This window comes from Scleropages formosus, chromosome 5, assembly GCF_900964775.1.
Source record: "Scleropages formosus chromosome 5, fSclFor1.1, whole genome shotgun sequence".
NCBI classification, from domain to species: Eukaryota; Metazoa; Chordata; class Actinopteri; order Osteoglossiformes; family Osteoglossidae; genus Scleropages; species Scleropages formosus.
In genome coordinates this window covers 30,230,024-30,244,224 of record NC_041810.1, presented here as the reverse complement: position 1 = coordinate 30,244,224, position 14,201 = coordinate 30,230,024, and the positions used below count along the sequence as shown (strand labels likewise).

The following is a 14,201-nucleotide window of genomic DNA, read 5'->3' as shown; positions in this document are numbered from 1 at the left end:
TTATGTAAAGCGAAAAGTATGGCGTTAAGTGCAGAGATTACGTATCGTGCTCTGATGGCGATGCGTATATTTCCATACTCTGAATCAACTTGGAAATGCCAGATGTTCCGTCTTGCACTGCGTTCCACAAACGGCAATAACATCGGTAGACAGACGTTTCTCAGCGGCTGTCTTGGGTGTCTGGGCTGCATGTGCAGGCAAGGGTTTCAGTCCATCAGCTGGTGTCAAGTCTGCGTTCTTGTCCAGCGTTTCTGACCTTCCGGTTTTCTCCCAGAGTCCAAAGATGTGTTTAAGGTGATTGAGGGGCAGGGGGTCTACACTTTCTGTAGTGTGTGTGTTACACTACCCTGCTATATAAATGGGTGAATGATTGTGGAGAGGGTGGTGTATCTAGCACTAAGTCACCTTGGTTGAAGGTGTCACAGAAATACTAGTTAAGTCAGAAAAGCTTCTGCTCAACGAATAAATGTATAAAGATATGCTGGTGGTCTCCGACTTAGGATGGGGTTACATCCTCCGAAACCCATCATAAGTCAAATGTTGTAAGTTAAAAAAAAAAAAAAAAAATGCATTTAATACCAGTAACGCACACCTCTGCGTGACAGACTGGAAGATGCGGGCCGCTGCCCAGCAGCGCGAGAGAGTATCGAGTACAGCGTGTCGCTTGATTGGTAGAACATCAAAATTCAGAATCCGAAGTACGGTTTCTACTGTGTCTAGAGTCGAAAAAATCGCAAGTCGAACCATCGTAAATCGGGGACCACCTGTACAGCCAGGTGGCGCCAGACCACGCGCTCGGCTCAACGAGGCCCGTTGCTATTGGCCTCCGAAGCGCTCGGGGGCGCTGTCGCTCGGACGCGTCATTGACAGGGCTGGCTGGAGGGCGGCTGAGAGAAGTACCGAGTCGTATACGCAACAGCGAGGCGAGCTGCATTTGTCATCATTCACCGAACCGGTGGGGAGCAGGAAACCCAGCGGAGAGACGCAGAGAGGCGGTGGCAGAACGTCACCGCTGGTCGCAGAACAGCCGGGAGCGGAGCGGCCGCCGTACCGGGAACACGCGGCTGGAGGAGGGAGGACAGGGAAGCAGGCAGGGAGGGAGGCAGGCAGCCAGGCAGCCCGCGGCGGAGGCGGGACGGGAGCGGGAGCTCGAACTCGTTTCTGCGGCAGCGCTGAGCGTGCGGGGAGACTCTAGATAGACCGAGCGCGGGAGGAGCCCGCTCAAGCAGCCCAGGATACGCGCTCGATCCCGGGCGGGTTTTCACTTTCGCTCCTTCTGCGCAGCGCTGCTCCGTTCGTTCGGTTCGACTCCTCAGCTTGACTCGAGCGGCGGCCCGGAGAAGAAGAGGAGGAGGAAGCGAGTTGGAAAGTGAAGTGTTTGGGAGCGCAGTTCTCACTTGCTGGAGCGCTCGCTCTGTCTGCGCATCAGAAAGTTCTGCCACTTCGGGCTTTTAACTCTGCGGACAGGTGGTTGTGCTTTTTAAAGTTTCCCGCGGATTATACTTTTTTTTAAAAAATATATATATTGAATTAAAAACACAGAAGAAAAGCCGTACATTAAATTTACTGTGCTCTCCACGCGCACCCCAGTATGACGCCGGGATGCGGAGAGCCGCTCTGAGCGGCCCGTCGGAGCGCTGCGCGGTGCTCTGGCCGGCGACGGTCGGTCGGGTCGGGGCTCCTCCTGTCTGTGCTCCTCCAGGCTCTCGGTCGGTGCCTCCGGCCCCGGGTTTGAGTCCGATGCAGCGGCGCCGCTGAGCCGGAGATGCTCAGGTGTATCCCGCTGTGGCGCTGCAACCGCCACGTGGAGTCGGTGGACCGGCGGCACTGCTCGCTGCACGCGGTGCCCGAGGACATCTACCGCTACAGCCGCAGCCTCGAGGAGCTGCTCCTGGACGCGAACCAGCTGCGGGAGCTGCCCAAGGTAAGGCGCGTGCACGAGTGCCGACAGGTGCGGGACCTACCTGGTCTCGCGCTGACGCTGCGCTGGACGCGCTGCTGTGCTTCCGGAATGGTGGAGAGGCGTCACTTGGTTCCACCCGATCTTACCTGATCTTGCCTGGTCCCACCTGATCTTACTGGCTCTCACTTTGTCCCATCTGGTCTCACCTGGTCTCACCTTGTCCCACCTCTCACCTGATCTTGCCTGGTCTCACCTGGTCTCGCCTGGTCTCACCTTGTCCCGCCTGATCTTGCCTGGTCTCACCTGGTCTTGCCTGATCTCAGCTTGTCCCACCCGATCTTACCTGATCTTGCCTGGTCTCACCTTGTCCCACCTGATTTTGCCTGGTCCCTGATCTCACCTGGTCTTGCCTGATCTCACCTTGTCCCACCTGATCTTGCCTGGTCCCACCTGATCTTACTAGCTCTCACTTTGTCCCATCTGGTCCCACCTGATCTCACCTGGTCTCACCTTGTCCCACCTCTCACCTGATCTTGCCTGGTCTCACCTGGTCTCACCTTGTCCTGCCTGATCTTGCCTGGTCTCACCTCTCACCTGGTCTTGCCTGATCTCAGCTTGTCCCACCTGATCTTACTGGCTCTCACTTTGTCCCATCTGGTCCCACCTGATCTTACCTGATCTTGCCTGGTCCCACCTCTCACCTGATCTTGCCTGGTCTCACCTGATCTTACTGGCTCTCACTTTGTCCCATCTGGTCCCACCTGATCTCACCTGGCCCCACCTGCCCCACAGACCCCTCAGAGCAGTGCTTCCCAAAGGCTTTGCGACGAAGGCCGTCCACGCTCTACGTATTAACGCTATCCAAGTGACGTCCTCATACTTTCTGGAGTTCGCCATGCGGATTCACTTTGGTTTTTCAGTACACGCATGCACAGATAGGGAAATTGCACAACGTTACAGCAGCATCCGTACAAGCAAGTAGTGACAGAGGACACCGTCATAATACTGCAATTAATACTCAGAAACAGGTAGATGGATAGAGGCAAATAAAGGGGGAAAAAGTATCTCACATGTGTGTCAACAGAGTCGCTATAGGAATGACCCCAGGAACCGACCAGTCCGTTGTTAAATGTACCTTTATTGTCCTTACACAAGTGTAACAACGTTTAATTTCTGCTCCTCCCTGAGTGCGACGCACGCACGGAGTGTAAAGCGTGGTAAAGTACGAAAGTTCTCCTGTGTTTAGCCAGAGCGGCGTCCACAGCGTTCGTTGTCCGTGATGACGAGGAGTTTGTTTGAAGTCCTCCTCTCTCCTGCTTCCGCTGGAGAGTCCGGCCGACCCCCAGTGCCCTCCCCCCCCCAAGGACAGCGCTGCACCTTCTCAGTAGTTTAGTCAGTGTGTTCGCATCCCCTGTAGTAAAGCTGTAACGCTGCAACGCACCAGTAGAACATCTCCAAGTGTCCTGCATGTTCCATTCGTCCTGGTCCTCCTCCGAAAGTCACGGAGACTGTGTTGCTGCTCTCTTTTTTTTTTTTTTTTTCTCCCCTCCCCATTCTTGTTTGCATTTCTACCTGTTGGTTTGCTGTGCCGGAACGCTGCGAATACCTTTTGAAGGCGAGTCCTCGAAGCACCTTGCCGTCCTGAGCCTCGTAAAATCGGTCCTTGTTCTACAGCGCCAAGGGCTCTCGTAGCCGGTTACGTTATGCTTGTTTTTAAAAAAAAAAAAAAAAAAAAGTTGCAAAGACTTCAGACCCTGGAGGTGGTGGTGACATCAGGCAGGATGGGCGACTTGTGCAATGTGCCGTCGGGTGTTTGAAATGAGCGTTTCCTGTTGTTTGTGTCGCCGTTAGTTCGGCCCAAACACGCCTCGTCTCCACCAACCTTGAGTGGGCTGGAATTGTAAACTGTAGAAATGGCACTTTGGACAGCAGGGGGTGCAGTGGTTTGAGCTGCAGCCTTGAAAGTGAAAGATCTCGGTGTGAATCCCACACCTGCTGTAGGACCCTTGATAAAAGTACTTACCCTGCAGTAAAAAAATAAAAAAATAAAAAGTGTCATTAAGGATCCAAATCTGAGATTTCAGGTCAGTTAAATAAATGTGCATGGGTGAAAAATGAGGTAACGCACTGAAGTATACAGCAAACTGGGAAAAATGCCCAGGATCCTCCGTTCTCTTCTTACTGCTTCACCTTAAACATTTAGAAGTACTTCCCCGTTTTTCCCCTCAGTTCCGTAGTTTCTTCTCTTAAGTTACACCAAGATGCTCTGAAACGTCAAAAGGGTGTGCGAAATAAGCGGCGCGTGTTGAAGAAATAATAGTTGGCACAACGCATTAAATTTTAGTTATTTAATTTTTTAAAAGGTAATAAGTTAAATTTATAATTTTAAAGGTTTTTTTTCCACCGGTTTTATGAAGAACGCAGCTTCCCGGGAACGTGCAGGTAGAGGCAGCACGCGGGGCAACGGCAAAAACGTCCACGTGCGTAGAGCGAGGGCTCGAGGTCGAAAGGTTGCAATATATCACAGGTAGGATCGCGCCGCACCTTCCGATGAGTTCGAGAAGGGTGTCCGGACATCCCGGAATTCCATGTATCTTCTCCCCGTGTTGGCAGGTATTTACATCCATGCGCTCTGTTTTCCTCCCACAGCCTAAAGACGTGTTTTAGGGTTACTCCAAATTGACCGTAGTATGTGTGTTACACTTGTCTATCCACCAGGGTAATGTAGGTCGTCCCCTCTAGATATACTATAGTGCGTCTATAATGTTGTAAGGCTCCTTGGATGAACAGGTGTCTTCAAGGGTTGTCTAGAAAAGAGCTTCTGCTAAATGAATAAATTTAAGTGTAAAGGTTAACTTTTCAAGAGGACGCGATTGTACACGCGTCCGCCATTCTCGTGTTTACCGAGGGAACTTGAGGTGTAAACCAGTGCTGTGGAGTCGGAGTCGGAAGCAATTATTGGGTTACTGGAGTCGGGGTCGGTAAAAATGCACCGACTACGACTAAGCGTAACGTATATGCCGGCGTGTAAGTCGACCCCCAAAAATTAGAGGCGTGATATAGGGTTAGGCCCGTATTTGCCGGTTAAGTCGACCCCCAAAATAATGTGCAACTTTTGGGCAGCGCTGTGGAGTCGGAGGTTTCGCGTACCGACTCCAGAGGCCTGGCGTAAACCGCAGCATTAAAATGAATTCCCTTGCCAAGTATGTAAGAGTAATCAGCCTACATTCCATGACTTGGTCAACAAAAAGGAATTTGGGTTGTGGCTTAACAGGAGAATAAATGGGGGGGAATCAAACGTTTGGTTAAAGATAATTTTGAATGGTTGAGTGAACCTGTGCGTCCATCCGTCTGATTTCAGTAACCGCTTGTCCTGAGCGGGGACGCGGTGAACCGGAGCCTATCCCAGAAGCACTGGGTGTACGGCTGGGAGGGGTGGGGGGTGCACCCTGGACGGGACGCCGCTCCGTCGCAGGGTAGGTTGAGCAAAAGCCTTTCCGTGAAATTTCGATCCCAGAACAGATTTTTCCTCCAAGGTTTCCAGGAGGACGAACGAGATCTTTCACCAGACCTTTACGGCTGCTGAGAGGAGCACTGAAGACAGGTCTTTACCATCTTGTTCTTGGTAAAGAACATGGATCTGAAAGTTCCAGAAGCGGGGGGGAAGAAAGCAGAGTGGAGATGTCAGCTGCTAGGAGCGGTAGTGGAGCAGCTGTAGGGGTGGTGACTTTATGAGGAGGAAACTCAACGCTGAAGACCGCTGGTCCTACAAGAGCAACTCTGAAGGCCTTTGCTTTGAACCTGGATGAGGTAGCATGCGTGGAACGAGCTCCTCCACGCACAAACAAAAACAAGTCCCAGCAAGCATTCTTCTCTGATGTTTATTCTCAGGAAGGGCAAACCGTTGTTCCCGGACACGCTCTTCCCTCACCGAGCAAGGCGCTCCGAGCGCGACCGCAGCATTTACCACGGTTCACCGCCAGCGAAGAGCTCTGCGTCACGTCCGTGCTGGAGAAACAAAGGAATATTTGCACGGGACAATATTTGGGAGCACTTGGGGAGACAAAAGATTTTATCGTTCGCTCTCAGTCCTCAGATTTGGATTTGACTCCACACCCTTCCCTAGATACGCGAACGATCAAATTACGCATTTTCACTTCTACGAACCTGTTGAGCTTATGCCTTTAACATCATTTACGATGAATATTTTTACGTATCGAACGTTTCCATTCCCATGAGACGGACATCGGCGAGCTTTTTTGCTCAACGCCTCCTTTTGATTTTGCCCTGACGGTGCCGCGTTCACGTCTCTTCGGTACTGAGCATCGTTGGAACGAGCGCTGCGTTACTTTGCTTGTTCCGTCGAGGTGCCCGCTTGTGCTGTGCATTTCCGTTATTTGCTGTTAAAGATCTAAATATCTAAATTAATCTGGATCGTTCTCTCGGCTGTTGGCCTTCTTGCCTCTTTTTTCTTTAGCTAACTGGTGAACTTAAGGTAAAACAAGAGTAATCTTTTTTTTTTTTGTAACATTTTTGGCCCTATATTTTTTCCTTTATTTTTGCCGTACGTAATTATATATGTAGATGTATGCATGTATGTTCAGTGCTGTTTTTATTACAGTGTCTGTTTAACATTTGTTGGCAGTTTTGTATTCTCTGGTGAGAGAGGAATTTTTATTGTTCTTGGTTCTTTGGGTGAAACCTGTCCGACTCTTCGTGGTTCTTCTGTTGATTTTGAATGAATGAATGAATGCAGAACTTATACACATGCACACAGTGCTGCTTGAAAGTATGTGACCCCTATAGGGGTGCTCATTCTTACATGAAATATTTAAATAAACTTAAGCTACATGTTAAATGTTAAACTGATAAAATGAATAAATGACTATGATTTACACCCCTGGTTCTACTTACCTACTTGGTTAAACCAATAGAACTTAGGCTTCACTTATTTTTACACCTGCACTACTTGTGTGTTTCTACTACACACACGATTTCGTCTAAAGCAACATATGGAATTGATCATTACACACATATTATGTCACATGGGAAACATTGATTCTCATTCAACTACCAGTTCATGGTGAAACTAAGTGAAACGGGGTTCACGCACTTCCAAGTAGCATAGGAAGCGACGCGATGGAGATGATGGCGGTGATGATCATGATGATGGAGTGCCATCGACTAGGGTTCGAGTCTTGGTGACTCGATGAATTAAAGATCTAGAAAGAATGATAATGGTACTAATAACAACAACAATAACCAATGCACCCGCTGAGTCCACATGGATTCTCTTTGTCCCCTTGGAGCACCTACAGAAGAAGTCGACACGAATGAAGAGACTGCTGGCATCGGCAAGTAGAAGAGGCCATTGGAGGGATGCATCTTGATTAAATATTAGTCAAAGTAGATGTTTGAGTGCAGAGCGGACTGGGCCCTCCAAAGGAGCCTCGGGGAGCGAGTTAACGGTTAACGTTACACTTTGTAGGCGCGCTCTTGGCATCGTGCCAAAGCTGTTCCGCGTGTCCGCAGCTCTCTTTACAACAGAGGGATGCGGCAGTTAGGCCTCCGAGGGCCGATGCAGAGATTACGTGTAGGACGCAGGTTTAAGCCGGTCGCCGATTCTCGTTAAGCCCCGACAGGTTACAGCGCAGGCCACTCTCACCGTGCATCACAGGCATTCCTGGGGTGCGTATCGCGTGTCGCCGCCTGTGGTCCCGCGCCTTTGTGTCCGTTTCCTGTCTCGGCCGCTCGGCTAATGCCAGCGGGCGTCAAACCCGGAGGTGCTCTTTCGTATTGGAGCGCGCCTGTTTGGATAGTCTCGCCGGAGTGCTTTGTGAAGTTCAGGCTCAGAGTCGAGGGGGCGGGGCGGTCAGTCGGTGGGGGGTGGAGGGGTAGTTTAATGGTTAGAGTCCCTCTCTCTGGATCCAAAGTATCGATTCCCACCTCCAGCTCTAGTGCCCTTTGGCACAGTATAAATTATACTGTTTCTTTCTGCTATAAATGATCATACTGTTGTTATAAATTTCATTTATATAGCAGACACTTTTCTCCAAAGTGGCTTCCAGTGAACTGTATGTAGTGTTATCAGCCGACACACCTTATTCACCATGGTGACTTACGCTGCTAGATACACTACTTACACTGGGTCACTCATCCATACATCAGTGGAACACTCACACACTATGGGGGAACCTGAACAGCATGTCTTTGCAGTGTGGGAGGAAACCCACACAGAGAGAATATGTCAACTCCATACAGGCTGAGCGGGGATCGAACCCATGTCCTCTCTCACCACCTATCCGCTATGAGACAGCAGCGCTACTTGCTATGCCTCCCAAATGATTATACTGGTGCTTGGGTTTCTTTCTGCTGTAGATGATTATACTGTTGTTATGAATCATAAACTGTTATACTGTTCCTTGGGTTCCTTAAAAGGAAACCAGTTAAACACACGTGAGCCCTCTTCTTGCTTCTGACCTTGGTTGTCCCTCAGAGTGAAGTTAGGGTTGATGCGCTTCTCGGGGACCAGCGTGAAATAGAACTGGTGTCCCTCTTCCTCCTCGTCCTCGTCCACAGCGCTGATGAGATCGACGAGCTGGAGGATGGAGACGAGGCGCTTGCCTTATGGGTAACGCGACAAAGTGATCGAGAGCCACGCGAGAGACCCTGCGGAGAAACCGAACGCGTCCCTTCCCCAGTCGCGGCGATTCATTCAAACCGTCCTTGAGGGGTTGGCAAGAATTTTATGTACGTTAATATCGTCTTATGATGAATAAATATTAAATCATGTGTAAATATTTAGACTTATTAAAGCTTTTGCACAGCAGCTTTTTTTATTGTTCTTTTTATAATATATACTAACAAACTTACTTTTGATATTAATATAACTAGATACAGAGCCATATATCAATAATCAATAATGCACATCTCACCTCCAGACAGCTGCTGCCTTTGGACCCGTCGGTTGCAGGTTTGAATCTCACCCCTGGCTCTAGTACCATGAAGTAAGGTAATAACTCTAAATTCCTCCAGTAAAGTTACCCAGCTGTATAAACGGGTAAATAACTGTGAGTCACTTTGGAGAGAAGTGTCAGATGATTGAATAAATGTAAACGTATAATATAAAGTGCGAGGCTGTTGGAAGGGAGACAACGACAAATAGGTGATGCAGGTACTTGAGAAGATGTTGAGAGCTGCGTGGACAGTCCTGCGAACGCTCATTCCGTCAAATAAATCTACTGTCAGCATATTGAAAGTGGTGTTTTTGTCAATTTTTTTTTTAAACCCCCCCAATCTTTAAAATGCATCGAAGCCGCCCGCTGAGCGTAGAACAGCGCAGCGGTGATTTTTCAGCCAGTCATTTTCCTGAGATAATACCGCGTTACCGTGGGTGAGCGAAGACGGATCGGCGCCGTACACAAGACGGCGCGTCCCTTGTGGGAGGTCATCCTGCGACTAACCCTCGCGACGCATTGTGACCAAACTTATCGTTCGCGATCGCTACGAGTGTTTGCGGGCGGATCTCCGGAGCCGAGCTCGAATAAAGCTGCGGCTCGAGCCGAGCTTCTCGAAACCGACCTTCGGACGTGTGGTCAATAACGTGGGATCGGAACTCCGCCGGTGCGTGCGCTGAGCTCGGCGCGTGAGGCCTTGTCTCGTTGTGTGTTAACGTTTCTTAACTCCTCTCCAGTAAGGCTCCCGGCATCCCAGGTACCCGTCGACTACCCATCAAGGTGCGAGCAGCGTTACTACGTTCCCATTTAGTTGACGCTTTTCTCCAAAATGATTGTGTTACATACGATTACTTACCCATTTATACAGCTGGGTAATTTTACCCTAAAGCTGTAAGCACGGTATTACCAGCTGTCCCACCCATGATACAACCCATTACACACTAGACATGTAGGACAGTCCGCATCTCTCCAGGATGCTCCTGCTTAAAAGCAGCTGATTGACAGCATGGGGCGTACAGGTAGTCCTCGAGTTACAACGGCCGACGTCGGGTCTTAAAGCACACGGTGGCGTCGACCGGCCACGCTGCTCAGCGCATCCACGCTTCTCGTCCGTCGTTTGGGGAGGCGTTCGATTGCGATTCCGTTCAAGTGCCTTCTTTTTTGTTTGCAATGCCGAGCAAACGTGCGAAAACGGGAGTTTTCCGGAGCAAGAAAATGCTTAGAAGCGAAACCGAAAATGAAAGCGCAGCAAGAAAATGTAGTTGTTATACTGCCATGTAGTAATATAGAATGATACAATAATGTTATATTATTAATATTGTTTTCACTTGAATGAAATGAGCGGGAAAAAGTGTAGCGGAGCGCTATTGTACAACGTAGCGTTCGCCCATGTTAATAGGGACAGGTGTTTAGAGCTGCTGTTTTTGGACCCAAAGGTTGCAGGTTCGAATCTCGCCTCTGGCTGTAGTACCCTTGAGCAAGGTTCTTACCCTGTACTGCTCTAGTAAAATTACCCAGCTGTGTAAATGGGTAAGTAAATGTCGGTAGATTGACACTGTAATAGGAGTATTTTATGTATCCTCGTGGTTTATATAATAGGTTATTTTGCAACTTGCGGCGAAGTTGACTTGTGACCGGATCGCCGAAACGGAACCCCGTCATAAGTCAAGCACCGCCAGTGTCATATTCCACGGCCATTGTTTACAGTGGTGCCGATGCAGTGTGCGGGGGATGGGCACGGGAATGTGGGACTGGCTTTCCGACACAGATAACCTCATTCATTGTGGAATGCAAGCGGGCTTGTGATATCAATCTCTCCGAACTGGTTTTACACGTCTGCATCTCCGGGGGTGTTGGGGGCGGGGGTCACATGTGTTCGCGTTGTCTTGTTTCGATGTGCAGGTTCGCTCCAGGTGTTGCCCACAGCTATTCCCGCAATGCTCGCATCACTTTGGAGCCGCCAGCCTCTGCAGGACTACGCCCGTTGCGCAATAAGAAACCTCCCCTCGGGGTAATTTGTCCACTCCAAGCATGTCAGTGCCACCCGCAATGAGGATGTGAGCCTAGCTCCTGAAACCTTGCGTTTCACCTAACCCGTACCTGCAGCGATGACAAGTGACGTCTTGTGGCTCCTCGCTTTGCTGGGAAATTGATCCGGGGTTTTTTTTTTTTTTCCAAAACTGGTCCCTAATTACTTGCTGGTAGTGTGGTGGTTAGTGCTGCTGCCATTGCACCCAGCGATTGCAGGTTCGAATCCCACCTCCAGCTGTAGTATCCTTGACCGTCTAGGGTAAAGACACAAAAAGTGGGTAATTTGACGGTGGTTTCACGTACGTGACTTGAGAAGCTTACCCTGTTAACCAGTGGGTAAAGCAGTAAAGTACACACCTGCTGCGGTAGGAGTGTGGCATCCGCTTAGTTCGACTCCCTTCCATGGAATTTACAGCTTGCGTTTGTGAACCAGTAAGAAGTGCATTGTTACCATGGCGACCAAACCAGATATAATAAAGGGAAGTGAATGAGGACAGCAGCACGAGGAGCCGGTCATGAGTTGAATTACCTGGTCGGCACAGGCTTTATTTTTGTTTTGTTTTGGTTCATCGTGGCAGACGAGGTGTCGCGGGCCGAGACCGGATTGGCGGATCGTATAAACAACAGTCTGGACCGATTAACGATAAGTGGTATTAACACAGTGTAACAAAAATTTTATTATCTTGGATTTTTTTTTTTTTTTTTTTTTTTTTTGCATTTTCCATTCCGTTTTATTAGATTAATCATACGTTTGGCGTTAGCTCATACAAAATTTAAGTTTTTAGAAAAATATTGCACATTTTTGAACCTGGTGAATTTTGGCACTGGGTTCGAATCACCAAATATTCCAGTGTCTTTTAGAATTTGATGCTTTCTTGAATGTTCTGGTTCCCTTCTAGAATCTACGTTGTTGTTGACTTCTGCGTGTATAGCAGAACACGCAGAATATCTATATTTTTTGTTAATAAATGCTGTTTGAAATCTTTCAGTATAGTGTTCCTTGTAAGTGTGAGTGAAGATGCTCACAATTTCTTGAAAAGTTTCGTAAAAACGTGAAAGGAACGTTCTGTGGTTAAACTGACGCCGTTGAAGAACTACTGGTATTTTTTTGTAATCGGTGATCTTTAACTAACGATAATTTGACGCAAAAGTTGACATAACTAGTAACTTTGTTTAATCGGACCGGATATGTGAATAACAAGGATCAGTGATCGTTTTTCAGAAAGTCACGTCGTGCTCCTGGGGGTTTTTCGCTCTTCTCCCGTTGTCTTGCTTAGTTCAGCCTGTGGACGTGCATCCCCGGGCATCCCTGTTCACCTTGGTCCATGTGCAGCTTCTGCTCTCATCGTGGATGGATCGTTAAGTCTCCCGTTCGAAACGACGGATGGAACGGCGTTGGATGCAACAGAAGTGACGCGAGCTACAGTCGCAGCTCCGATTCCTAGCTCTGGAAACGTACGTAATTTTCCAGGAGCGTCTTCGTAGTTCGGGTTCCGGATTCTTTAAGCGTCACGCCGTTTCGTTTTGTCCGGGGCCTCCCTGCCAACCGAAAGTGAAAGTAATGCGCTCGCGGAACGAGCTCCGCCTTACGTTATTGGAGCAGGTGCCAGCAGTGGTGAAGGCATACATTTACACGTTTAGCAATAAAACAAATAAAACAGTTCTTTCTGGGTAATTTTACTGGAGCAATTTGGGGTAAGTGCCTTGCTCAAGGGTACTACAGCCGGAGGTGTAGTGGAAAGAGAACTGGACAATAACTGAACAGTAACACTGTGTTCCATTGAATGGAGAAACCACTTAATACACACATGACATTGTTTGCAACATTTAAAAGTATATGTTTTTTAATGCAATTTGTTGCATTAAATAGCGTACGTATAATAGTGTACGTTTTTCACGTTACTCAGAAAAGCAAGCTGTGTGATCATACGAATCTTTTAAAAAATTAAAGCGTTAAAATAGTTGTTTGAAAACTTTTCCGAACTTGCAGCCTCGCGCTGAACGGGTCAGTCGGACCTCGCCGCGGTACTAGCTTTACGTGGTTTAGTTGCAGCCCCAACCGTTGATCAAATTACGATATATTATAGATCGACCTTCCAGTTGCTCCCGTATCAGTTCTTCCGTTCGGGGCCTTTGGCTTGACCGCGTTCGGTCGAGTCCCGCTGCGTTTCAGGAAACGGCGATTACGATGTAATTGTTCGTTTCCTCTTTAGCTCCGCCTCGTCCGTGTTTGCGGAAGCGATGCAAACTCTTGTTTGTCAGTCTATTGTGTGAGAGGAGCTCACTGATGAGACAGGAAAGGGCCCTGGATGTTGTTTAGGAGTCACCTCAGCGAGCCGTGACACGAGTCCCTTGGGTCCCGACCCGGCGTTCGCGTCTACGCGTTGAGCGATTGAACGTACGCTTCGGTTTACCCTATCTGAGTGCTGTAATGTGCTTCCTGCAGTGCTGGTCAGGTGGAGTTCAGTCCTTCGCCCCTTGAACCTCAAGGACAAAATGAATGTAAATGTGAACCTTAACCTTCTCTAGGCCCATGGGCCTCTTTAGGGTTAGGGTTTGATGATCGCTATGGACGCACCTACAAAACATATCCGTTCAGAAAGGCGAGAGAAAACGTTAATCTGAATTAATTTCACTGAAACTTGGCTACCTTCACAGAAAGTTATGCCCAAAGCAGTAACAGCATAGTGTTATTTGTATTTTATGTTTAAATGTAATTTAAATGCAGTGTTATTTAGCGCACCTGTGCTTCGTGGAACCCCAAGCGGTCCATTGTCAAGCACTGCGCTCATCATCATCTTCCATCCGTCAGGTCCACGTGCCTCCCTGACACACATTAGTACCCAAACTGTACTTGCCAAGTATCCCTGGATGGTACTATAGTACTATAACTTGTCCTGTACGTACTATAGTACTACTGCTACTACTAAAGGCTTCCTTACGGGAATATGAAAGGACTCTATCCTTGATAAAGGAAGACTTTTTCCATTTCTTGGACGTAGACTGATGGATATTTTTATATACTACAGGCTGTGAGCATATTTTAGAATTTTATGACTTATCTTAAATCCATATTCATGTCTTTGTAATGCCTGGGATTGCTTTGAAAGGTGCTTATTGTCTGCATTGTGTTTTTTTAATGTATTTTCTCAAGGGACCTACAGGAGAATGAGACTGCCTAATGTAAAAGGAGTTTGATTTTCTAATTTTTTTTTTTTTTTTTTTGGCCCTTATTCCAGATTGCGAAATGTTCCATCATGTTGGACGGCAGGGATTTTAGAGAAATCACACATTACTGGCATTCCTCATGC

At 48.2% G+C, this 14,201-nt stretch overlaps 1 protein-coding gene across 1 annotated transcript in view; it reads left to right on the top strand.

Moving 5' to 3' along the window:
• Positions 1-818: 818 nt before the first annotated feature.
• The window catches only part of LOC108942152 (protein scribble homolog), a 78,420-nt gene continuing 65,037 nt past the window's right edge, over positions 819-14,201 (top strand). The window contains exon 1 of the mRNA XM_029252077.1: positions 819-1,924. Coding sequence (XP_029107910.1) covers positions 1,766-1,924 — 159 coding nt within the window. The 5' untranslated portion in view covers positions 819-1,765. The remainder of the gene's footprint in view (positions 1,925-14,201) is intronic.